The 22,477-nt window shown below is 30.0% G+C and overlaps 1 protein-coding gene and 1 pseudogene across 2 annotated transcripts; both read left to right on the top strand.

The window, feature by feature from the left end:
• The first annotated feature begins 236 nt into the window (after positions 1–236).
• LOC146922623 ((-)-germacrene D synthase-like) lies at positions 237–4,504 on the top strand. Its single transcript, XM_085715456.1, has 7 exons — positions 237–382; positions 485–764; positions 1,024–1,396; positions 1,506–1,724; positions 1,843–1,981; positions 3,033–3,281; positions 3,813–4,504. The coding sequence occupies exons 1-7, from the start codon at positions 275–277 to the stop codon at positions 4,104–4,106; spliced, it is 1,662 nt and encodes a 553-aa protein (XP_085571582.1). The 5' UTR covers positions 237–274; the 3' UTR covers positions 4,107–4,504.
• Positions 4,505–6,672: 2,168 nt separating this feature from the next.
• Positions 6,673–18,540, top strand: LOC146922624 ((-)-germacrene D synthase-like; annotated as a pseudogene). The gene is made up of 7 exons (XR_015011150.1): positions 6,673–6,682; positions 7,736–8,098; positions 8,206–8,424; positions 8,538–8,676; positions 17,400–17,469; positions 17,565–17,605; positions 18,190–18,540. The product of XR_015011150.1 is annotated as a (-)-germacrene D synthase-like (transcript).
• The last annotated feature ends 3,937 nt before the right edge of the window (positions 18,541–22,477 follow it).

Raw genomic sequence — 22,477 nt, forward strand, 5'->3', positions numbered from 1 at the left:
TATTTTTTAACTTATTATGTGATGCACGTTTTTTCTTTATTAAATTATGGTGAAGACATTGACACCCAGGAAGTATAGTTTTTTGTGACTCTACCTTAAATGATATGTCATTGTCATGCATGTTGAACACGCATAGGATGATAACTGATTTTTTTTTTTTTTTGTCGAAGGATGATAATTGATTTATTTCATTATAGTTTACTATAAATATATCTATCTAGACACCTTATTTCCCCAAAACAAAACCTTAAAGAATCCGTTCATTTCTTTAGGGATGTCTACTGTAGCTTACTCTAACCCTGACGCCAAGCAAAGAAATCTTGCAGAATTTCACCCAAATGTCTGGGGAGAATATTTCATTCAATATGCTTCAGAATCGATGGTAAATATATATTGCTATTTCCACTAATTGGTTATGATATTATAAATGTTCCATCCATTATTCGAGCAAACGGTTAACCAGCTTATCTCTAATCATATGCAGGAACTTGATCAGAATATTGCAGCACAAATCGTTAAATTAAAAGATGAAGTGAGAAACATGCTTGTCTCAAAAACTGAGATGCCATTGGCAAAAGTTACCTTGATTGATTCAATATGTCGTCTCGGTGTTAGTTATCATTTTGAAAACGAGATTGACGAACTTTTGCAACATTTTCACAAGAGCTATGTTGAAAATGGAGAAATAGTTCTTGAAGACAGCCTTTACTCTCTCGCTGTGCTATTTAGGGTTTTGAGGCAACAAGGATTTTATGTTTCACCAAGTATATATCCATCCATGACTCAAACATATTTAATTTACATTTTTTTATTTCTTAATAAAAAAAAAAGATGTGAAAAACACTAAGATTATGATTTGTAAAAAAAAAAACAGTGAATAACCGATAAGTTAATTGGTTGAATTTTTAATGTTTTATAAAATTAACGGTTGAACTAGTTTATAAATATGAAATGATATAAAAATATTTAATTTTTTTTATGCAACTAATGACTGTTAATTTTTTTTTTTTATAAACACACTAGATGTGTTCACCAAGTTTAAGGACGAGGAAGGAAACTTTAATAAAGAACTAATCACCGATGTCGAAGGGATGTTAAGCTTGTATGAAGCCTCACATATGATTATTCATGGAGAGGAAATTTTGGAAGAGGCATTGGCTTTTACGTCCACTCACCTCGAGTCCATTGCCACCCAAACGAGTCACTTTCTTGCAGCACAAGTCAAATATGCTTTAAGACAGGCTCTCCACAAGAACTTGCCAAGGCTAGAGGCACGACGATACATTTCTATTTATGAACAAAATCCTTCGCATGATGAAATTCTACTCACTTTGGCGAAATTAGATTTTAATTTGCTCCAAAGCCTACATCAAAAAGAGTTTGGAAACATTTGCAAGTAAGTACTTCAATCACACACTTCGATTCTTTGTAACAAAACAAAATTAAAGTTATCATAAGGATAAATCCTGTTAATAACTTTTTTATATTGATTTTGATCTTTAAAGATGGTGGAAGGAGTTGGACTTCTCTAGTAAACTGCCTTATGCACGTCATAGGATTGTCGAATGTTGCTTCTGGATTTTGACCGCATATTTTGAGCCCCAGTATTCTCTAGCAAGGAAATTAGCGACGAAAGTAATCGCGATGTTATCAATCATTGATGATACATATGATGCATATGGAACCATTGATGAACTAGAACTTTTTACCAAGGCAATTCAAAGGTTGTTCATCATAAATTTATTAAACAAAAGAACTGGAACATATATTTACATTTCTCTCTTGCTTATAAAAAAAAAATTTCCCTATATTTAAAAATAAAATGTTAAAAGTGATTTTCAGGTGGGATATTAGCATCTTGGATGATCTTCCAGACTACATGAAATTAATTTATGAAACACTCTGGAATATTTTCGAAGAAATAGAGCAGGAAATGAGGAAAGAAGGAAAGCTTTATACCATGAAGTACTTTATAAAAGAAGTATGAGTTTGTGCCTTCTCTAATTAATTATTAGCAACAAAACATGAGCCATAACTTTTTTTTTTCTACCAATTGAGTTAAGCTCACGAGGACATCCATAACTTATTTATACATATAAGTATCCTTTTTATAAGAGCAAAGATAATTTATATTAATAAGAACAATCAATAACAACACAAAATTGTATTGATTTTAATTATACTCTTTTGTCTTAACCCTCATATTCTTAGGGGGATAGTGAGTTGATAATCAAGAGCTGATTAAGAATTGCAGATTATTAAAGAGGATTTCGAAGGATTCCTCCTTAAATCAATCTCATTAATCACTTAAGACCACACAATTAATAAAAGGGAAATGTTAATAGATGCATTTGGGATATTGTTTAAGCAACTAAAAATAGTAATTTTTGCATAGAAATTATTGTGTACAATTATTAGTTTTACATGTGTTTGACTTATGTTTTTAAGATAAAATTTCTTTTAATGGATTCCTTAAACAATATCCTTAGGGCACTTGTTAGCATAACTCTTAATTAAATGTTTCTCCTTTCTTTAACTACAAGTGGTTGAATTTGCTTAACTCAACTAGTATTAAACATGGTTACGTTGTCATTTATGTTTGTTTCTTTTTAACGCAGTCATTTATGTTTCTTAAATATTGAATGTCGTTAGTTTAGCCTTTTAGGAGTGAAAGTTCATGCAAAAGTTTAGGAGCAAACTCTCTCAGCCTTTATTTGGTTGGAAACAAATCAAATTTTAAATTTGTGAAGGAATTTTTGTTACACAAAAATTGTGATGTTAAGAAACTTAACATTACTTTTGTACATTTAAGAGAGATCAAATTACACTTACTTGAGTACTGTCGTCGTTGATAAATTTATCAATTTGGGTGCATTTACTATAAAATTCATGGAGTTCAAGTTTATATCTATGCAATTAGTATGTAAACTGAATTACGATGTGAAAGAAGTATGATTTTTCATTATTAATCATTAAGAAATGAGTTTCTTCGTAATTCTATTGTTTTACTAATTGTCTGTTCGTGATGGCAGATAAAAGTGACAGTCCAAGGTTTTATTACTGAGGCCAGATGGTTGAACGAAAACTATATACCAACTATAGAAGAGTACATGCACAAATCAACAAAATCATGTTGTTACACTTTGTTGATATTAACTTCTTACATTGGAATGGGAGAAAATACCACGGAGAACATCTTCAATTGGGTAACAAATGACCCAAAAATTCTTAGTGCCGCAGCCAATCTTTGCAGGTTAATGGATGAAATTGTCTCCAGCGAGGTATTTAAAATATATCCAAAAAAATTATCTGTAATACACTCATTCCGTTTCATAATACATGTCGCTTTTGAAGAATAATTTTGTTTCATAATACCCTTACTTATTTATTGTAGAGAGATAAATAATATAATGAAATAATAAATGGGTAAGGTTATTATAGAAAAAACATAGAATTTCATCAAAAATAACAAAATTTATTTGATTTATTGGTATGTGTAACTTCCTCAAAAGCGACAAGTATTGTGAAACGGAGGGAGTACTATTTATTTTATGGGAAATGCTAGCATGTATCCAGATATTAAGGATTCCATTAGTAGAAATTATGTTTGAAATTTTATATTAATTTCAATAAAAGTAGAACATTTTTTTTTTGGAGAATGCTAATAAATGCCCTTGAGACTATGTTAATAAATACTTTCTATTAATTTTAATAGAAACTTTAACGTGTATCCTTAGAATACATGTTATCATGACTCTTATTTTATTTCACAGGATATAAATACTCACATTAATTTTTTTTTTGGTGTACAGTTCGAGCAAAAAAGAAAACATGTTTGCTCATTGTTGGATTGCTACATGAAGGAGTATGATATGTCTAGGGAAGCTGCTATTCAAGAATGCCAGAAGGGAATTGCAACTGCTTGGAAAGATATAAATGAGGAATGTCTTAGGCCAACCAAAGTTCCAATGCCTTTTCTTATTCGTGCTCTCAATTTTTCGCGTTTTATTGATGTGATTTACAAAGATAACGACAATTACACCCATTCTCAAGGACTTATGAAGGTGTATATCAAAGAAGTCCTTGTTGATCGTGTTCCAATTTAAGCATCCAGTTTTAGTGAATGTTTAGATTCACGGCGAATTTGTCAAAATCTATGACACACCATGATCGTATGAAGTTCACCGTTAATACAAACATACATTTAGTCTTATGTGCTTTATATTTCTAGTTTGAATAAAAGAAAACATGTAATGTGTGCATGCCGTGTGTTGGATGCACACATTAATTTTATTATTATATTGTGTTTAATTTATATTGTGATGCATAAAGTTTGGTTTTGTTTTGCACTCTTTTTTCCTTCATCAGTTTCCATGTTTTACTGATAAAGTTTTTAATGAGGCAAAAGTTGTAGGTCATTTAAATTGTATCATTGGGTTTTGGCCTAGTCCCCCCAAGTCTCTTTATCTTATTTAATTTATAATAATGATTTGGGTGATGCCAATGATAGGTGTTGGTTGTGAGGGTGTCAATGTAGTTTAAATGTCATCTCCACCATATGATGTCTTTGCTTTCTAATTTTGTATTTTGCTTAAATAAAAATAAGGAAATGCTAACTGGTGCCCTCGAACACGGGTTCAGGATACTAAAAAGGGAAATTACATAATAGTTACTGTATTGAAATTTGTATAATTAATCCATAAAAAGTCAAAAAAAAGTTTCATTTTTTATTAATAACTTCCTTTTTTTGACACCATTAACTAGTGTCCCAGGATACCAATTACCATGACCCTCCAATAAATAAATAAATAAATTTTTATCAACTTTTATTTGAAGTGTTTTTCAAGCGAATGCTTTGTATTTGCATGCATTCAAATCATTATGGCTGAAATCATCTAACCTAAGTAAACTTGGTAAGACTTATAAAGCTTGGAAAGTGTTGCTGGAAATCATTCTAGGGGATAAAATTATTAGAAAGTCCTAAAGTAGTAACTTGCTTAAAAAATATAAATAAAAAAGAAGCCATCAACAAAGGGAAACACCGATATATTTGTATCTCCTAAGACAGTTTTTTCCAATTGCCATGCTTTAAATGCTTGCTCTTTTTCTTCCGATCTCGTGTTCATGTCCGCTGACAGTTTTGGAATGAAAGAAAAAGTGATTAAACACCAAGTAATGAAATTTTGATCTAGTATTGTGTGAATTAAAAAAAAATGTGAGTCTAATATAAAATATAACACACAATAGTAGTGTTTATATTGTGGTATTTGTTAGGTTTGTAGATTGTAATTGACCCTTTTTTGTTAAAACAAGTGTTGTAGCAAGATATTGAACAATATGCCTTGACATGTTGGTCCGACATCGTAGCGTGCCTTGTTTCACTTTCTTGAAAGATTTGTTTTAAACAATACATCATTGAAGATTTTATTGAAGATACGATTCACGTGTTGTCCAAGAAGCTTGTGATTTTAGAAGCTGCAAAGGTCGGTTTATGCATTACTGTGTTTCCTAAATTGCAGAGGTCGGTTTAGACATTTAAGGAAAATAATATATTTGCTCCTAGAAAATTGTGAAGATCATATATTCGTTTTGGTCTGCTGATTGTTTATCCTGTGAAAAAGCGCAAGCTGTTGAATGGCTATATAAAGGAAGACTCTAAACCTAAGAAAAAAACTAAAGACGTAATTGTCAAATTGTCTATTACGGTTTTAGTCTGTCCATTGTTATTTGTGAACCACTCTTGTATCACCTTGATGCTAGAGTTGGACTGGTAGTTGTGAATCACTCGTAAGCTTTTAAGCAATAGTGGATTCTGTTTCTCGGAGTGTGTCTCCATCTTAATTGTATTTGTTGTTATCACTAGCGAGTGATAAAGGGGAAGTGAGAGGGGTCTTGTATCTAACAGTGTCTTAGATAGAAATATCATGGGTAGTGATTAGGTGCGAAGCTATCAAAACAGAGGTTGTTTATGCAAGCTTCAAAGCAATACTATTATTGTGAATTTCCATCATGGCTTGGTAGCCCCCAGATGTCGGTGACGTTGTGTAACAACCCGTTTTTCGCTATAATTATTTTTATTATTTATTATATGTGTTATGTATGATTGACTGTCCTTGTGTGTAGGCATGGCAATGGGGCAAGGTGGGGACGGGTTTTGTCTCACCCATCCCCATCCCATACTCCCATATACTTACCCGTTACCCTACCCATACCCAACGGGGATGAGAAAATGAATCCCATCCCCGTCCCCAATGGGTTCGGGTATTCCCACCCCGTCCCCGCCCCTGCAGTGAATCAATTTTTTTAGTAAAAAAAAAGAGTTTTTTTTAAGCTTCAATGGTAATGTTGTAATGCATTATCCAACAATTTGCGCTCATTTTAACATTTCCTTACCGAATAATTCGGTTGATCCTTTAACTATCAATGAAAGTTCTTATATCATGACAATTATCAAATCAAATAACATGGCATATCATTATCAACCTCCTCAACAAAAACAAAAATAAGACTCTACATTCGGGTAGGGTTTGGGTATGGGTCGGGGTGGATACATATATCCCCGTTACCCGTCCCGTACCTGTATTTTGAAATCGGGGAAAACCCAAACCCATACCCAAACCCAGTCAAATCGGGAAAAACCCGTCAAATCGGGTTTCGTTTGGGCGGGTACCCATGGATACAGGTTTTGTTGCCATGTCTACTTGTGTGTATTTTAATTGAGATTAGTGGATTTTTGGCATTAAAGGGTATTTTAGTCATTTTCAAACTAAAGGGTATTTTGGTCATTTGGCGAGTAAGGGTAAATTAGTCATTTTTATTAAGAAGGTTATTTTTGACATTTTAGTGAGAATGATTATTTTTACTAAGTTACTAGTGAGTTGGGGTAATTATTTAGAGATGGTAATTATTTGGTGGTTTAACGGTTTAAGTGAGTAGTAACTTTTGAGAATTAGTTAGTAAGCATGTTAAGCCCATTATGACAATTAGAAACCTAACTCAATTAAGAGGTGACTATATAAAACATAACTCTTAAGAGAAAACTAGGTTTTCCCATTCATTTTTCATTTCACAAACTTAAAAGGTAGAGAGAGAAAGTACGACCACAAACTTGGAGAGGAGGAAAGAAGAGGAAGCTAGAGAAAGCTAGGGGTTTGAGAGCTACAGAGAAGATTGAAGCTTAAGTTAGTGGATTCAAGACCTAGAGGTAAGGGGGATAGATTCCTTTCATCAATTAATCTGTAATTTCAAATTTTGATTATGGGTCATAAGTGGTTATTTGTGAATTATGATTTTGATGAATTTATATGTTGATTTTCGTGCTCATGTTTGTGTGATAAATTTGGGTATGTGAAATTGGTCATACACTTGTTGATTATGCTTAAACTTCATGGTGATTATGTGTTAAAATTATTATGTTGAACTTTTAGCTTAAAATGATGAAAAGTGATGTTGTTGTTGATTGTTGATGAACTCATGAATTTATGTTTAGATTGTTGTTGAGTTATGTTGTTGATGCTAATTCATCCTTTGGGTATTGCAAAATGTGTTGTTGTGATTAAGTTGTTGTTGTTTGATGATTTTTCGTGAAAATAGGTTGAAAATGAAAAATTTGATTTTAATGAATTTGAATGAATTGATGAAGTTGTTAGAATGAATTAGGATGATGGAAATTCTGTTTTTAATCACTTTGTTTTCGTGTGAAATGTTTATTTTTATTTTTTTATAAACACTCTAGATGTGTTCACGAAGTTTAAGGATGAGCAAGGAAACTTTAATAAAAGACTAATTACCAACGTCGAAGGTATGTTAAGCTTGTATGAAGCCTCACATATGATTATTCATGGAGAGGAAATTTTGGAAGAGGCATTGGCTTTTACGTCCACTCACCTTGAGTTCACTGCCACCCAAATGAGCACTTTCTTGCAGCACAAGTCAAATATGCTTTAAGACAGGCTCTCCACAAGAACTTGCCTAGGCTAGAAGCACGACGGTACATTTCTATTTACGAGCAAAATCCTTCACGTAATGAACTTTGGCAAAATTAGATTTTAATTTGCTCCAAAAGCCTACATCAAAAAGAGTTTGGAAACATTTGCAAGTAAGTATTTCAATCACTCTCCGATTCTTTGTAACGAAACAAAATTAAAGTGATCATAAGGAGAAATCCATGTAATAACTATTATATATTGATTTTGATCTTTAAAGATGGTGGAAGGAGTTGAACTTCTCTAGTAAACTGCCTTATGCACGTCATAGGATTGTCGAATGTTGCTTCTGGATTTTGACCGCATATTTTGAGCCCCAATATTCTCTAGCAAGGAAAATAACGACGAAAGTAATCACGATGTTATCAATCATTGATGATACATATGATGCATATGGAACCATTGATGAACTAGAACTTTTTACTAAGGCAATTCAAAGGTTTGTCATCATAGATTTATTGAACAAAAGAACTGGAACATATATTTGCATTTCTCCCTTGCTTACAAAAAATATTTTTCCATCTATTTAAAAAAGTTAAAAGTGATTTTCAGGTGGGATATTAGCATCTTGGATGATCTTCCAGACTACATGAAATTAATTTATGGAACACTCTGGAATGTTTTCGAAGAAGTAGAGCAGGAAATGAGGAAAGAAGGAAAGCTCTATACCATGAAGTACTTTATAAAAGAAGTATGAGTTTGTGCCTTCTCTAATTAATTATTAGCAACAAAACATGAGCCATAACTTATTTATACATATAATAAGTATTATTTTTTTTATGAGCAAAGATAAATTATATTAATAAGGACAATCAATAAATCAGAACGAAATTGATTGATTTTAATGATACTATTTTGTTTTGACCCTCATATTCTTAGGGGAATAGTGAGTTGATAATCCAAAGCTGATTTTTATTTTTTGACAGTCAATCCAGAGCTGATTAAGAATTGTTTAAACATTCAAACTCAGATTATTTCGAAGGATTCATCCTTAAATCAATTTCATTAATCACTTGATACCACTCAATTAATTAAATGTTACTCCTTTCTTTAACTACAAGTGGTTGACTTTGCTTAACTCAACTATTAAACAAATATTGAATGTCTTGTTTGTTTAAGAGTGAAAGTTCATGCAAAAGTTTAGGAGCAAAGTCTCAGCCTTTATTTGGTTGGAAACAAATTTAATTTTAATTCTGTGAAGGAATTTTTGTTACACAATTTATTTTGTGAAGTTAAGAAACTTAACATTACTATTTTTGTACATTTAAGAGAGATCAAATTACACTTGAATAATACTCGAGTACTGTCGTCGTTGATAAATTAATCAATCTCTATTATATATATTTGCACTATTTTTTTTTTAAAAGTACACGTGGCAACCTATTAGTGAAAGGCTCATTTAATGCTATCTCTCATGTACACACAAGATATGAAAGAGTTTATAATAGAAAAAAAAAAAACGGAAGTTGAGAGGAGTATTTAATGCACCAATGTTTTCTTTTATGTACGCAATAAATATGAAAAAGTTTATAATAGAAACAACAATTATAATTTGGTTAATTAACCTAAAATGTTATCGGTATTTGATAGGAGTATTTAATGCACCATGATTTCAATCAAAAGTTTACCTATAAAATTAGTTTTATTTGCGGAAATTCGGAGTAGAGATGCATTGATAGAAAAATAAAAAATTAATTAGAATTCATTAATATGTTTAATTCACGTTTTATTTGCCTTAACTACTAAAAATATTCTAAGCCTAAAATGGTATCCCCGTAACTGAATAGTAAGGATGCAATGACAGAAAAAATAAAAATAAAAATTAGAATTTATTGATATGTTTAATTCACGTCAGTTGTAAAAATCCGTCCAATAATACATTAACATGTGTCAATGTCATTTTTTGAACCAATCATATTACAACAATTTGATCTTATTGTGTCATACTTTTTATTTTATCATTACTTCCAATAACATTCTATTTATGCAATTAGCCTATATATACCCAATGTTTTCTTATGTTCAATCATCTGCCTACTTCTCTTCTCTGTCAACATAAAAAAGACGTTATAATGACACCAAGATCTGATAACATCCCTGTGATCAACGTTGTGAAGGAATCTTGGAGCATAGTTGTGCATAAAACTTGAAATTTTAGTTTTTTGTTTCAAATTGGGTTTCTCCTTTGGGACTTTGATCGAAAGATAATTTCTTTGAAGCGATGCTTTTATATTTTTTAGCACTCTAACTTCTAAAGTGTTGTTTGTAGTTTTCTTTTGTTCTTTTTTTACCCCTTATAGCCTTAATGTAATATTACCAGCAAATCCACATTTTTTTTTCTTGTGAGTTCAAGTATAAAGATTATGAAAGAATGTTTTTGTTTTCCCTTTTGTGTTTTGTTTCCGTTGTTATACTATGTCTACATATCCTACCTTGATCATATCTCAAGAGGTCGTAAATTTAGACAAGGAGTTTGATGATTCAAGATATTATGAAGAAATTTTTTATATTTAATGATGAAGCATGTGTATATTCTAATGTCCAAGAACTGTGTTGTTATTAAAGATAATCTAAATAGAGAATGAAAAAAAAATTATACAACTCTTTTTTTCTTGCATCTAAATAAGAACCAATTTTCGCTTGAATTTTCTCAATTTTCACAATGGTCTTATGGCAATCTAAAATTCAATCATGAAATACACTGACATGCTTGACATTGTTCTGATATTGCATTTGATGGTTTCAATAAAAATATATATACATCCTTTAACAAAAAATTCTAATGGATCACACATAGAACGGAATGTCTCTTTTTACCCGAACTTTTAAATTAGGCCAAAAAAATTTGTTTGATGGATATTTTTTAAGGATGTTCTTATGAGTATTTTATACAATGAACTAATAAAAAGATATATTCTTTCACCACAAAACAAAGAGATATTTTTTTATTTTACAAAATGAGATATTGCATTTAGCAAATCAAATTTTAAAGCGACATTAATTCCATTTATTATGCAATTAGTGAACATGATAATGCACTATATTAAAGAGAAAATCATGGGTTTGAAATTTCGTGTTTTTTTTTCTGACAAAGAAATTTTGTGGTTTTGTTTCTAATTCATATGTATGAATTGATGAACATTAAAGTACAATATTATTTTTCACTTTATCATGATGAATCAAGGGAATGATTATTTTGTTTTTGATGTCTTTGACTATAAATATTGGTTTTAGTTCTCACACTTTTCACAAAACACTTTCGATCTACAATTCATATTATTGAAAGTTTTCTCTATAATTCCATTTTTTTCTCTTTGTTACAATTTCATTTTTAGGGACACAAGATTCACGCCACTGTGAGAAGAACTTTGATTTACAAATTTGAGAAGGACCTACAGAAGAGAAAGGTCTACTCAATGAGTAACTTTGGTGTTGCTACAAATCTTGGATCTTATCGGACCACAAATCACGAGTACAAACTCAATTTATTTGTACTATAAGGACATCTTTATTATATACAAATGTGTTCCTAAAAATCAAAAGTACAGCCTGCATCTTCACATTCTAAAGACCATTAAAGTCTAATTCACCTCATAAAAAGTTTACACATGTGATTTTTTTGACAAGAAAATGTGTCTATGTAAACATGCATTAGTATTTTTTATTAATTACCTTATCTATAAGCGGAAAGTTGTAAAAGTCTTATAATGACAAAATTAATTGAATTTTTTTATCACTTATTAATCATGTTTCAAAGGCAACCATCAAATTATCATCATTGTTTGATTTCTCAACCAATCAAATGGAGTCGTGTACTATTTGCCTTAATTTTCTACCAATTAGAATAACTAAAACATCATAGGCTTCAATCATACACTTATTTATTGACAAGTAAGTCAAATATATATTTTTTTTTGTACAACAAATATAACTTCTTAACAAGCAAAATTTTAAATGTTTTTCCGCTCAACTTTCAACTAGCATGTTGAGTTGTTGACGTGACATTTTTCCTTGAGCTTTATTTTTCATTTTTTTTCGTTTCTCAAATCGGACACGTACCATTGATGTCATTGCAAGGACCATTGGATTACTTCTAAAATGCAAGGACCATAATGAGTATGAATATATGTCATTGCAAGGACCTTTGAATTGCTTCTAAAATAGAATTAATTCAAATTATTTCTGGTCAATTTGTTTTGATAAAATAAACCGAATCCTAAAACTATGTCAGATTATATAATTAATTTAATTATAATGCTATGAATAGTCTCATTTTATTTTTCTACAAAAGATGCAAAATCACGTTAGCAATTAATGTAATATCAATTGTCTAATTCATTGTATTCATTGGTTTTCTTTGATTGTGTTTTTCCATAATGTTAGAGGTTTTTGGTACAAACTCGGATGAAGAAGAAAAAAATTAATTTTGTTCTGAGAAAGAAAGAAAAATTAATCTAACAACTAATTACTAAATTTTGCCATTAAAAAAAAATTTTGTTTAATAGGATATCTTTTTTCTTAATTAAATACATTAAATATATAAATTTTAACATATGATGACCAATAAAATCTTATGTCTTTCATTTTAAATAGTATTCTAGACATTTTTTAAATTAAAAACAGAAAATAATTGATATTTTAAGCATCTTTTCTAACAAGTTTTCTTAACATAAAAATTATGGAGAAAAAACAACAACAAAACTAGGAGACGTAAACCTAATCTGATAAAAAATTAGGGGCATAAATCGAATCCAAGATAAAAGCTAGCATGAACTAAGTTGTATGATCATATTAGGTTAAGAACAAACACATTATTCTGATTGACACTACATCTTCGTCCAAATCCTTGAGACATTAGATATATGGATCGTCTCCCTTATATTCTTCTCTTCATCTATTGATACATTCAATATGGAACTTTAACTCATATGACAGATTAACATCACTCTCTTTGTTGTGATTTAATGGAAGAAGGTTTATATTCATTTCTTTCATGAGAAAAGAGAAAGTAAATTAGGAACTGAAAGAAGATAAAAAAAAGAATTTGTACATGAGAGAAATGATAATGAATATCTCCATAATCAAAATATTTAATAAGATTTAATTATTTTTATTGAAAATAGCTAAAATTTTATTAAGTTGACCTGATAACAAGGAATATTGACTTCAGTATAGGTATTATACGATTTGAATAGTTTTTCAATATAATTTTAAATTAAATTGGATTTTTTCAAAGAAAGTTTTGATATTGCTGAAATTGACAGTGTCGAAAATTAAATCGTGATAATTTATAATTAAATATGAGGTTAATTAACATTATTGAAATTGATCTTTCACATATGATTTATTTTTTTATTGCCTATAAGTTAGATAAAATTGATGATTTAGATAATAAAAAGAATAAAAAATAAATCATCTACCAGAAACCATTTTTTTATGTATACCTATGTAACTCATTCATCAATCATCACCCATCATATCATTACCTTAATTTAGCAATCATTAAAATTTCTAAAAAAAACATGCATTTTTTCAATTTATGGGTTTGTTGATGCAGTTAAAAATTATTGGGTAATTTTTCTATCTAAATATTAGAGTCATTAAAAAAATGTAACATAAATTAAAAATGTCTAATAAATATGTGTTTTATCAACTATGCATAACACATCTAAATTTTTTCTTTTTCAAATCCTCCAAAGATCAAAAGTGAAGGAATTGAAAATATTGCTTTGACCAAAAAATAATTCCATTAAAGTGAATGATATAAACAATTTAAAATGTAAGATAATTTTTTTTTTAACATAAATGACACCTAAAAATTAACAAATACAAATCATCGTAATGTTGGGACTTCTTATGAAGCTTACATTGGATTGTATTCAACATTAGACTAAGAAAAATCACACAAATGAGATTGACACCACATTTTTATCCAAAATCTTTAGATACATGTATATGAGTCACTTCACTTATATGTTATTCATCTACTCTTCCAAGATTAGCGACATAAATCGAATCCAAGATAAAAGCTAGCATGAACTAGATTGTATGATCATATTAGGTTAAGAACAACCACATTATTCTGATTGACACTACATCTTCATCCAAATCCTTAAAACATTAGATTCATCGATCATCTCACTTATATGTTTCTCTTTATCTATTGATGCATTCAATATGGAACTTTAACTCATATGACAATTTTTTTTGTGGTGTCTGGGGTTCGAACCCTGAACCTTGCATATATTATGCATTATCCTTATCAATTGAGCTAAGCTCACGACGACTCATATGGCAGATTAACATCGCTCTCTTTAGTGTGATTTAATGGATGAATGTTTATGTTCATTTCTTTCATGAGAAAAGAGAAAGTAAATTAGGAAATGAAAGAAGATAAAAAAAAGAATTTTTTTTTTGAAAAAAGATAGAAAAAAGAATTTGAACATGAGAGAAATGATAATGAATATCTCCACAATCAAAATATTTAATAAGATTGAATTATTTTTTATTGAAAATAGCTAAAATTTTATTAAGTTGACCTGATAACAAGGAATATTGGCTTCAATATAGGTATTATACGATTTGAATGGTTTTTCAATATAATTTTAAATTAAATTGACAGTGTTGAAAATTAAATCTTGATATTAGAATCATTAAAAAAATGTCATATAAATTAAAAATGTCTAATAAACATGTATTTTATCAACTCAACATAACACATCTACATTTTTCCTTTTTCAAATCCTCCAAAAAACCAAAAGTGAAGGAATTTAAAATATTGCTTTGATAAAAAAATAATTCCATTAAAGTGAATGACATAAACAATTTAAAATGTAAGATAAAAAAAATTAACATAAATGCCACCTAAAAATTAACAAAAACAAATCATCGTAATGTTGGGACTTTCTATGAAGCTTACATTGGATTGTATTCAACATTAGACTAAGAGAAACCACACAAATGAGATTGACACCACATTTTTATCCAAAATCTTTAGATACGTGTATATGAGTCGTCCTTAAAAAAATATATATATGAGTCATTTCACTTATATGTTATTCATCATCTACTCTTCTATCTATTGTAAAATTTTAACTCAGTAAACACATTAACATCTCTCTCTCTCTCTCTCTCTCTCTCTCTCTCTCTCTCTCTCTCTCTCTCTCTCTCTCTCTCTCTGTCCGTAGTTATGTGACATACTACATAGTTAAATAAGGTCAAACGGAGGCACAACATGGTCAAAAAGTTGGATTGATGTAATTTAATGGATTGAGGTTTCTATTCTTATCTTTCATGAGAATAGAGATAGAAAAATTATAAAAAGAAAGCAGATCGTGAAGAATAAATTTGAGATTAAGAGATATGATAGTGGTAAAAAAACTAAGAATTGTGTGTTTTGTCTCTGAGGTTATAAGGAATAGAGTGAATTTCTGGTAATGTTATCGGTTTGTTGAAATAGTTTGAGATATTTGGGTAATTAATTTACGAAAAAATTAAATTCAATTAAAAAACGGCACAACATTTTAAAATATCCAATAAACATGTATTTTGTCAACTCAACATAACACATCAACGTTTTTTATGGTGAAATCCCAACGAAGACCAAAACTGAAGGAAGTTGAAATAATAGAGATTGATGATAAAATATTACATAAAGCGAAACACATAAAAAACTTTAATTTAATATAAAGATTATACAAACAACGTTGAAAAAACTAACAAAATAATTCATCAAAATATTTAGAGTTTCAAGGGAGCCTATAATGAGTTAGATCATCACAAAGCACACAAGAATGACACCACATCATCACCCAAAACCTTAAAGCATTATGTATATTAGTCATCTCACATATTTGTTTTTCAAAATTTACTTGCATCTAATGTGAGACTCTTGCGTATGAGGTCTGATGACATAGCCAAATAAGGTCAACCAGAGGCACAACATGGTAAAATAGTGGTTTGATTGATGGAGGTTTATGATCCTATCTTTCTTAAAAAGAGAAAGAAAATTAGAAAATGAAAAAATATAAAAAAGAAATTTAAAGTTTTAGAAATGATAAGGGAAAATAGTAGTGCATGTTTTGTCCATTGAAGTGTTAGGAATAGATCGAGTTACTGATAATTTTATGGGATAGTTAAAGGAGTTGAAGATTTATTAGTAATTATTTCACCCAAAAAAAGAGTAGATTAAAAAAATATCACATCGTTTTAAAATGTCTGATAAGCATGTAATTTGTTATCTTAACATAACACGTCTGCATTTTTCTATTACTAGATCCCACCAAAGACCAAATGTGAAGATATCTGAAATAGTAGAGGTTGGATAATTTTTTTCTTTCATGAAAGTGAACATCTAAAAACTAATATTTGATATAATAAAATTAAACTAATGACATCTAAAAACTAAAAAAATAGTTCATCATAATGTTTGGAGTTTTCAGCAAGCCTATAATGGTTGATCATCACATTTGACCAAGAGAAATCTCACAGGTGAGATTGACACCATATTTTCACCAGTGTTGGGATTGGGACTTCTGTGAGTGTCTAAATTGAGTTGTATGATCATATTAGACTAAGAGCAATCACACGAGTGAGATTAACATACTTCATCCAAAGTCTCAAGGCATTACGACATGGATCATATTATTTATATGTTGCTCACATTTACTCTTGCATACAATGTGAAATTTCAACTTACACTTAACACATTAACATCTCTCCGTTAAGTGTCAGACACCCCGTGTTCATCATCCACCACCTAGAACACTCTCGCTCCCCCACAACATTGAACCATAATATCATACGACCGTTGGGCTTTCTAGAGGAGCAAACACTAATGTGGATCGACACATTGGAGAAAGGCCAACCACACATTGAAAATGAGACCACATTTTCGTCCAAAATTTTAAAGCTTAGGTATATGAGTTTTTCACTCCTTTGATGTTCAACCTGCACTCTTTCATCTAATGTTGTACTTCAACTGACTTTTGCTACATCGCAATATTATCTCCCTTATGTTTGACGGAATTCTAGCCCGTGCTTGGCACGGGTGTCCATACTAGTTTGTGTACATTTACTATAAAATTTATGGGTCATGCTAACTTGTGTCCTAAAGGCACATCTTAGACAATCTAAAAGTGGAAACATTCTCTTAAATTTTATGCATTCAATTAACTAAAAATAAAAAAATTAAATTCAAATGCAATAATTGCAACAAATTATTTTTATTTTTGACTCCTTAGCTTGTGCCTTAAGGGCACAAGTTAGCGACAAATTATATCAATGCAATTTGTACTTATTATGACTATGTAAACTGAATTACGTTGTGAAAGAAGTATGATTTTTCATTATTAATCATTAAGAAATGAGTTTCTTAGTAATTCTATTGTTTTAATTGCCTGTTCGGGATGGCAGATAAAAGTGGCAGTCCAAGGTTTTATTACTGAGGCCAGATGGCTGAACGAAAACTATGTTCTTACACTTTGTTGATATTAACTTCTTACATTGGAATGGGAGAAAATACCACGGAAAACATCTTCAATTGGGTAACAAATGACCCAAAAATTCTTAGTGCCGCAGCCAATCTTTGCAGGTTAATGGATGAAATTGTCTCCAGTGAGGTATTTAAAATATATCAAAAAACTTATCTATATATACTCTCTCCGTCTTATAATAACTGAGTCATTTGCAACACAAAAAAAAAAATGTTTCAAAATAATTGAGTCATTTCACATTTTAATACAATATTAATTACTTTTTTTCCTTTATAACTCTAATTAATATTACTCTCATCACTCTCAATTCAATATATTTCACTTTGCATTTATGATAGTGGAGAATGCACCAATACTTAACAAGAGCACTTAAAACCATTTTTCTCTCTATTTCATTTATACATTTTTCTTAATATGGGTGAAATGAGCAAATGAATCAGTTAAACTGGGACGGATGGAGTACTATTTATTTTATAGGAAATATGAGTAACATGTATTCAAATGTTAAGGATTCCATCAGTAAAATTATATATTGGAAATTGTACAAATTAATTTCAACAAAAGTAAGACATTAATTTTTCTTAATACAGTAAATACTATCTATTAATGGAAACTTTAATGTGTGCCATAAAGACACATGTTATATGACCCTTATTTTATTTCACACGATATAAATTAAATACATGCGTTAATGATTTCTTGGTGTACAGTTCGAGCATAAAAGAGAACATGTTTGCTCATTGTTGCATTGCTACATGAAGCAGTATGATATGTCTAGGGAAGCTGCTATTCAAGAATGCCAGAAGGGAATTGCAATTGCTTGGAAAGATATAAATGAGGAATGTCTTAGGCCAACCAAAGTTCCAATGCCTTTTCTTATTCGTGCTCTCAATTTTTCACGTTTTATTGATGTGATTTACAAAGATAAAGACAATTACACACATTCTGAAGGACTTATGAAGGCGTATATCAAAGAAGTCCTTGTTGATCGTGTTCCAATCTAAGCATCCACTTTTTAAGGAGTGTTTAGATTCACGACGAATTTGTCAAAATATGACACATGGTCGTATGAAATTCACCGTTAATCCAAACATAAAATTAGTCTTATGTGCTTTATACTTCTAGTTTGAATAAAAGAAAACATGTAACGTGTGCATGCCGTGTGTTGGATGCACACATTAAATTTATTATTATATTGTGTTTAATTTATGTTTATGTGTTTAATTTATTTTTATATTGTGATGCATAAAGTTTGGTTTTGTTTTGCACTCTTTTTTCCTTCATCAGTATTTATATTTTACTGATAAGGTTTTTAATGAGGCAAATGTCGTATATCATTTGAATTGTATCATTGGGTTTTGGCCTAGTCCCCCCAAGTCTTTATATTCTTATTTAATTTATAATAATAATTTGGGTGATGTCAATGGTAGGTGGTGGTTGTGGGGGTGCCAATATAGTTCAAATGTCATCTCCACCATATGATGTCTTTGCACTCTAATTTTGTATTTTGCTTAAAGAGAAATAAATAAATAAACCAATAAATAAATAAATAAATTTTTATTAACTTTTATTTTGAAGTGTTTTTCAAGTGAATATTAAAACTTACTATTTAAAGTTGTTAAATAGTGTTCTTAAAACTTACTATTTAAGGTTATTAAATAGTGTTCTTAGATCACTCGTTAACATTTTCCTAAAATAAAAATAGTACTAGAATGGGTCGACATAAACAAAACCAATGAAATAAGGTTAAGAAAAGAAAACCTAGAATATCTTATATTAATCTTATCTAATATTAATAATAACTAGACTTTTGACCCTCTTTTTTAAAAAAAAAAAAAAACTAGACTTTTGTCGTGTGCTAAAAGAATTTAATGAAGATAAAATATTAGAGACGATTTAAATCTAAATATCTCTAACATTTTATAGAAAAATGAGAGAGTCAAAGAGTCGAGTAATAAGGTGGTTTCTAATCTGATTCACACCTTCAATAAAGCAATTAATATGATAACATTAGTTGTTTAAAAAAAATTAATTTTAATAAGGGATATATTTTAAAAAATAATAACAAACCTACTAACTCATATATGGACTCTTGTCAAAAAAAAAAAAAAAAAAAACTCATATATGGACTTATCACTTACTCCCTCCGGTCACATTTATAAGCAAAAAACACATTTTTAGGTACATTGAATAACTAATGTATCTAACATATAAATGTGACCGGATACATTAATTATTCAATGAACCTAAAAAGGTGTTTTTTGCTTATAAATGTGACCGGAGGGAGTATATGTAACAACACAATTTTTTCCCCGAATATAACTTATAATGACAGAGAGTGGAGTATATTGCATCCATTTAACATATGTTTTTCTTAAAAAGAGTGATCAATATAGGAAGAACATAAACCGATGTACATATAGGAAGACTAATGAACTAAATGTTACACATAAATATAATGAACTCTCCTGGAGTTGCAAAAACTATCCTCGAGCTTTGTAAACTCATATTCACACACCTTAGTCCTTAGTATAAGCTATTAATGTTGCAGCAAAGTCCAATACTTAGTATATGGATTAGTGGCAAATACCTCCAAATAAGTAATTAAACTTGGTAAGACTCATAAAGCTTGAAAAGTGTTGCTATTTGAGGGGATTAAACTATTAGAAAGTCCTAAAGTAGTAATTTGCTTAAAAAATATAAATTAAAAAGCATAGTGTTGTTGACCTGATCGACTACACAATTACAGCTAAATTCAGTTACAAATTCTCTATATAAACATATACAGGGGGCTGTGAGGTAAAGATTATCCCCCTCGTATAAACATATATTCTGGTCATATTTTGTCCAATGTAAAATTCTTTAACATAAATCCAACACAATCAAATAATTTGAACTTTCAATTGTACTAACGTCAGTAAAAATTCAAAATTTTAATAAGAGATATGCACACATTTGAACTTTTTAATTATGATATTTTTAACCTCAAAAACTGGAGATGTAAAAGATATTAAACTGATTTCGCTTTGTATGCTGTATGGTTGTCTCTCTCGATCGAACCTTGTGATACATCTTGTTGGTGCAAAACAGAAAAAAATTATTTAAATTAATTATATTTATCTGAAGCTTCATTTAAATCTCCTAAAACAGATTGATAACATTTAAATCTCATACAAACAGAATATCTTAATCTACTAAAACAGAAAAGGAAGCATCCTACTGTAAATAGAAAGATAAGATCGACAAGATCATATCAATTACGATAGGTACTGAAGCATTATCTCAACAGAATTGCCACTGGAAGTAAAGTAGACAAGGGCATGAGCACGCGTGAGGTAGCATTTTCTTTCGGAAACAATCTGAGTATGTCCAAGGTTATCAAAATCGGGACTTTACTTCAAGTCGAAAGGGAGTAGCAAAATCGGGACTCGTAAAATCGCAATCAAAATCGAAGGATTTTACTCAAGGACTATTGTAGAATCGATATAGGATAGCAAAGTCGGGACTCGTAAAATCGCAATCAAAATCGAGGATTCTACCAAAACAAAAATAATGTTAAATATATGTTATATATTGCATATAGTCATAAATGACTAAAATTCAAAGTCCACAAAATACATATACATAAATGTGGGGGGAAGTTAAAGAATGAAAAAAATTTGCCTTTTGGGTATTTATAGAACGGATCATGGATTCAAATTGGGTCAATTTACGAATCGGGTCAAAAATTGACTCTTATTAAAAAAATGAACAAAATCCTTCAAAATCCATCAAAATCCTGCGATTTTGAATGGATTTCACGATTTTGTGCGATTTTATGCGACTTTGATAGGATTTTGCCTGTTTTTGGGACTTTGCTATGGATTTGAGTCGTTGAAGCTACGCAAAGTCGCAAAAACCAGGATTTTGGGACTTAAGTCGCGTTTTTGATAACAATGAGTATGTCAAACTTGTGAGTAACAATAACAACGCAAACAAAAGGAACTGAAAACAGTAGCATATTCAGTTACAACATATTGGCTACTAGAAACAAAAGGAGTCTTTGCAGTTTATAACACAAAAGGAGTCTTAGCTACTAGAAATAATTTTTTCGAATTTTTTTATCTAAATATAATAAAATTTGAAAACAATTTTTAATTGAAAAGGTACCCTTTTCCTGCATAGATAACAATTAAACAAATCCGAGACAAATACATGATAACAGTTCAAAAGAAATGCATACACACACACACACCCATCACACACTGATATGCATAAGTTTGATTGAAAAGTAATACCATTTGTTGGTTTAAGACAGAAAAACTATACTCAAAATATTAGTGATCTGAAGCTTCCATAAATACAAAAACCAATTACAGATAAATCTCCTAAAACATAATATCTGAAATTCATAATCTACCAAAACAGAATTGACAACATCTAAATCACCCACTAACCTAATATCTTAATCAACTAAACATAAGTGAAAGCATCGAAATTTAATTAAAAAGATAAGACCAACGAACTGTTTCTAAACCATCGGTACTGAAGCATTTTCTAAGGAGTATTCATCGCTTCTAGACTCCGAATTCCTTTCTTTAGAACGAGGCTTTGTAAATATATCTGATAATTGGTGTTTTGTCCTTGAAATTCCAATATGGTAATGAGATTTCATCCTTTTGTTGAACTTGCCTCAGAAAGTACAACTTCACATTGAACTCTTGGTCTTTCCATGAAACACTGGATTCTTAGTAGTACTTTGCGTATGCTCCTCCTGAACATCTTTTAACAACTTCCCAATCCAAAATGGTTGGTTAACTATAGCAACTTGTTCTCAGGCCTCGGAATTAATAACTGCCATGTTTGGTTTTTTATAATCATGTTCAGCTCTTCCATCATTGCATTCATCCAATGCGAGTTTACTTATTCTTCTTTGAAATTAGTTGGTCCAAGCACGGCAACACTGCACCTATCATATATATCAACAATTGATCTTGTATTTATAACAGTTTCATCATC

Source organism: Medicago sativa, chromosome 5 (genome assembly GCF_051527215.1).
Source record: "Medicago sativa cultivar Bolivia chromosome 5, Bolivia_mono, whole genome shotgun sequence".
In the NCBI taxonomy this organism is placed as follows: domain Eukaryota; kingdom Viridiplantae; phylum Streptophyta; class Magnoliopsida; order Fabales; family Fabaceae; genus Medicago; species Medicago sativa.